Consider the following 4,783-nt stretch of genomic DNA (forward strand, 5'->3'; position numbering starts at 1 on the left):
CGCCACAGCATCCTCCAAAAAGGCGTTTAGTGAGTATTTCCCTGCTCTGTATTGTGCCGCAGTGACTGTTGTCCTTGACGGCACTGTTGGGTTTTGTGCTAGGCGTATTCTAGCAGGAAACCCAACAGTGTCATCGGTGTCTACAGTGACTGCTTTGAGTATTGTATTGCTACATTGTGCCGCAGTGACTGTTGTCCTTGACGGCACTGTTGGGTTTCGTGCTAGGCGTATTCTAGCAGGAAACCCAACAGTGTCATCGGTGTCTACAGTGACTGCTTTGAGTATTGTATTGCTACATTGTGCCGCAGTGACTGTTGTCCTTGACGGCACTGTTGGGTTTCGTGCTAGGCGTATTCTAGCAGGAAACCCAACAGTGTCATCGGTGTCTACAGTGACTGCTTTGAGTATTGTATTGCTACATTGTGCCGCAGTGACTGTTGTCCTTGACGGCACTGTTGGTTTTCGTGCTAGGCGTATTCTAGCAGGAAACCCAACAGTGTCATCGGGGTCTACAGTGACTGCTTTGAGTATTGTATTGCTACATTGTGCCGCAGTGACTGTTGTCCTTGACGGCACTGTTGGGTTTCGTGCTAGGCGTATTCTAGCAGGAAACCCAACAGTGTCATCGGGGTCTACAGTGACTGCTTTGAGTATTGTATTGCTACATTGTGCCGCAGTGACTGTTGTCCTTGACGGCACTGTTGGGTTTCGTGCTAGGCATATTCTAGCAGGAAACCCAACAGTGTCATCGGTGTCTACAGTGACTGCTTTGAGTATTGTATTGCTACATTGTGCCGCAGTGACTGTTGTCCTTGACGGCACTGTTGGGTTTCGTGCTTGGCGTATTCTAGCAGGAAACCCAACAGTGTCATCGGGGTCTACAGTGACTGCTTTGAGTATTGTATTGCTACATTGTGCCGCAGTGACTGTTGTCCTTGACGGCACTGTTTTTTTTTATCAACAGTGGACAAAGTCCGAACACGTTGGCGTTCGATCAAGGACCGCTTCAACAGTGATGTTCGTGCTGAGGGCCAGGTTCGCAGTGGATCTGCGTCAAGGACCAGAACTAGATACCGTCACTATCACGCGTTGCAGTTCCTAAGACCGGTCCTTGCCACAAGATCGTAAGTATTATACATTTTGGGTTTTTATTTTTATTAATCTGTGTTTTTCTAATCCACAGCTGATGCTTCTTGTAAAGGCATGGTAGTAATGATTTTCCTTTCTTCCACAGCACCTGGAGCAGCACCCTGCAACCTGGCCCTGGAGCGGTCCTTCCTCGGACGTCCTCTGACCCGTCCCAGCCATCCGACAGCCAGGAAGCACCTTGCAGGTCAGCCACACACACAGCTGGTGACCAGGAAGCTGGGCCATCAGGTGTTCCCCTGTCCCAGGTCTCTGCCACTGGTTATGCGGGCACTACCCGCCAGCGGCAGAGGGCCTTGGACAGGAATGTCTTGCCCGAGTTTATGCATTTGAGCGAGACATTTAATTCCAGCCTCAAGTCACTGTCCGACAGAGTTGAAAGCGGTTTTGCACTAATGGAACGTGGTTTTAACCACTTTGAACACCGCTTCAATTCTGTAGAACAGCGCCTTGACCGTCTGGAGGCCGACCTCAACAGACCAGCACACCATTTTTTTAGTAAGATTGAAAAGGGCATGGCGGAACACCTTAGTCCTGATCAACAGCTGAATGTGCTGCAGGCCTGCAACAATGCTTTCTTGCAGGCTATGCAGCATAATCGGTACGGTCAGCAGTCAGTGGTGTCCTTTCCACCTGTGCCACCATTGACTCGCTTCACCTCACTACCGACTTGTGCTGCATACCACTGCACGGACACCTCTCTTCAAAGCCAGGACACCCACCGTTACACCACCACAAGTCTGAGTGCAGCTGGTCACTTCACCGACACCACCATGGCAAGCGCTGCTCCTGTCTGGAGCACCACCGCCAATCCCATGCATGCGTGGAGCTCAGCCACCACTAGGCAAACATGGAACAGCCCTGCCGCTACAACAACATGTAGTAGCCCTGCCACCACCACTCTGCAAACCTGGGCCATCACTGCCGCCACCAGTCCTCCTGCAAGGACGAGCACTGACAACGAAGAGCAGCATCAGCCACCTCAGCAGCAGCAGCCAACTCAGCAGCAGCCGCCACCTCAGCAGCAGCCGCCACCTCAGCAGCAGCAGCCACCTCAGCAGCAGCCGCCACCTCAGCAGCAGCAGCAACCACCTCAGCAGCAGCAGCAACCACCTCAGCAGCAGCAGCCACCTCAGCAGCAGCCGCCACCTCAGCAGCAGCCGCCACCTCAGCAGCAGCCGCCACCTCTGCAGCAGCAGCCGCCACCTCAGCAGCAGCAGCCATACCAGCAGACGGGGGACCTACATTCCATATTTGCCCCTACTTCAAGGCGAAATCAATCAAGGCGGGCATTGGGCCAAAGTCGGTCCAGGCACACAAGCCTACGGCGACATGCCATTACAACTAATGTAAATGAACAGATTTCCTCTCCTACAAGTGTTCCAAGTTTAATTCCCTTAACTGGACTACCTTCCCCCACAAGTTTTGTTGCCCCTTCCCCTCAAACACCGTCTTCAACTGCAAGTGTTGCATATTCCCTGCACACCCCCAAATTGAAACCATCTGCCCCCAAACGCCGTAAAAAATAATTTTTTTTTTTTTTTTTGTGATAAAAAATAAATTTACATTTGTGGTTCACCATTAATAAGTTTCATTAATGTTGTTTGCGCCGCTCACACACACTGATGGGTAAATACATGTTAAAAACCAACCCAAGGGCTAGTATAGTCATATGTGAAATAACATGGACTAGTATAGTCATTCCAAGGCCTAGTGTAATAACTCTAGTTTTACCAAATAGAATCTGGTTTCATGAAAAACAAACTGTTGAAACTATAAGTTTCTTTCTAGTTTCACCAGTTTGTTTTTTGTGAAACAAGATGCTAGTTGTTAAAAATCGAGTTATTACAGTAGGCCTTGGTATGACTATACTAGGCCGTGGTATTTCACATATTACTATACTACTAGCCCCAAGGCCTACTATACTCATATTTGAAATACCACGGCCTAGTATAGTCATTCCAAGGCCTAGTGTAATAACTCTAGTTTTACAAATAGAATCTGGTTTCATGAAAAACAAACTGTTGAAACTTGTCTAAAAAATAAGTTTCTTTCTAGTTTCACCAGTTTGTTTTTTGTGAAACAAGATGCTAGTTGTTAAAAATGCTAGTTGTTAAAAATTGAGTTATTACAGTAGGCCTTGGTATGACTATACTAGGCCGTGGTATTTCACATATTGCTATACTACTAGCCCCAAGGCCTAGTATACTCATATTTGAAATACCACGGCCTAGTATAGTCATTCCAAGGCCTAGTGTAATAACTCTAGTTTTACCAAATAGAATCTGGTTTCATGAAAAACAAACTGTTGAAACTTGTCTAAAAAATAAGTTTCTTTCTAGTTTCACCAGTTTGTTTTTTGTGAAACAAGATGCTAGTTGTTAAAAATGCTAGTTGTTAAAAATTGAGTTATTACAGTAGGCCTTGGTATGACTATACTAGGCCGTGGTATTTCACATATTGCTATACTACTAGCCCCAAGGCCTAGTATACTCATATTTGAAATACCACGGCCTAGTATAGTCATTCCAAGGCCTAGTGTAATAACTCTAGTTTTACCAAATAGAATCTGGTTTCATGAAAAACAAATTGTTGAAACTTGTCTAAAAAATAAGTTTCTTTCTAGTTTCACCACTTTGTTTTTTGTGAAACAAGATGCTAGTTGTTAAAAATCGAGTTATTACAGTAGGCCTTGGTATGACTATACTAGGCCGTGGTATTTCACATATTACTATACTACTAGCCCCAAGGCCTACTATACTCATATTTGAAATACCACGGCCTAGTATAGTCATTCCAAGGCCTAGTGTAATAACTTGTAATGGAGCAGATTACATGAGCAGATTACATTCATCCACTCAATGCTGACTTGTATTCCCCATGGACTTTCATTGGGGTTGGGTTTTGAGGGTTGTGTTTTGAGAAAATCACATACTTTGTTTTAAACTAGTTGCACAATTTTCTCTTAAATGGTTTCCTGATTCATGGCCTGCAGCTTTGCTCATTCCAATATATTTCACGCAGACTAGCAATGCTGCATTTTAACTCGTATGTGTATTTACCTGCCCAGGTGTGTGAACATAACAAAATTCAGTTATACATGGGAAGTTTTTTAATTAATTGGAGTTTAAAAAATATAGTGCACTCAGTAATGGTATCAAATAAGGATTTTTATTACCATAAACAACAACATTACACCATTTCATCTTGCCAGTGCACCCGTCCTACATCAGAAATAAAGTAGGCCGCAAATTTGTCCCTCATTTGGCCAACTTCAACGGATGACCTGAGAGTGTGCTGAGTGAATTCAGGCAATGGGTTAGGAGCATCATCGTCCAGTTCAAAGGTCGGGTGCTCTTTAGCCATCACAAAGTTATGTAGAACCACACAGGCCTTCACCACCTCATCGACTGTTTCAAGTTTAAGATTAATGGCCGTGCCCAGAATTCGCCATCTGGAAACAAGAATCCCAAAAGCACACTCGACAGTTCTTCTGGCCCTGGTCAGCCTGTAATTAAAAATTTTTTTGGTGTGGTCCAAGTCCCGGCTGGAGTAGGGTTTCAGTAAGTTTCCGCACATTTGAAAAGCCTCATCGCCAACCATTACAAAGGGCAGTGGCGGAGCTTCGGTGTGAGGA

General features: G+C 45.5%; 1 protein-coding gene across 1 annotated transcript; it reads left to right on the forward strand.

Moving 5' to 3' along the window:
• Positions 1-944: 944 nt before the first annotated feature.
• Positions 945-2,713, forward strand: LOC141100935 (uncharacterized). The gene is made up of 2 exons (XM_073589708.1): positions 945-1,124; positions 1,235-2,713. Exon 2 carries the CDS (start codon positions 1,470-1,472, stop codon positions 2,673-2,675), a length of 1,206 nt encoding a protein of 401 aa, XP_073445809.1. The 5' UTR covers positions 945-1,124; positions 1,235-1,469; the 3' UTR covers positions 2,676-2,713.
• Positions 2,714-4,783: the final 2,070 nt, after the last annotated feature.

This window comes from Dendrobates tinctorius, unplaced genomic scaffold (assembly GCF_039654945.1).
Source record: "Dendrobates tinctorius isolate UK_male_01 unplaced genomic scaffold, ASM3965494v1 ptg000111l, whole genome shotgun sequence".
Lineage (NCBI taxonomy): Eukaryota > Metazoa > Chordata > Amphibia > Anura > Dendrobatidae > Dendrobates > Dendrobates tinctorius.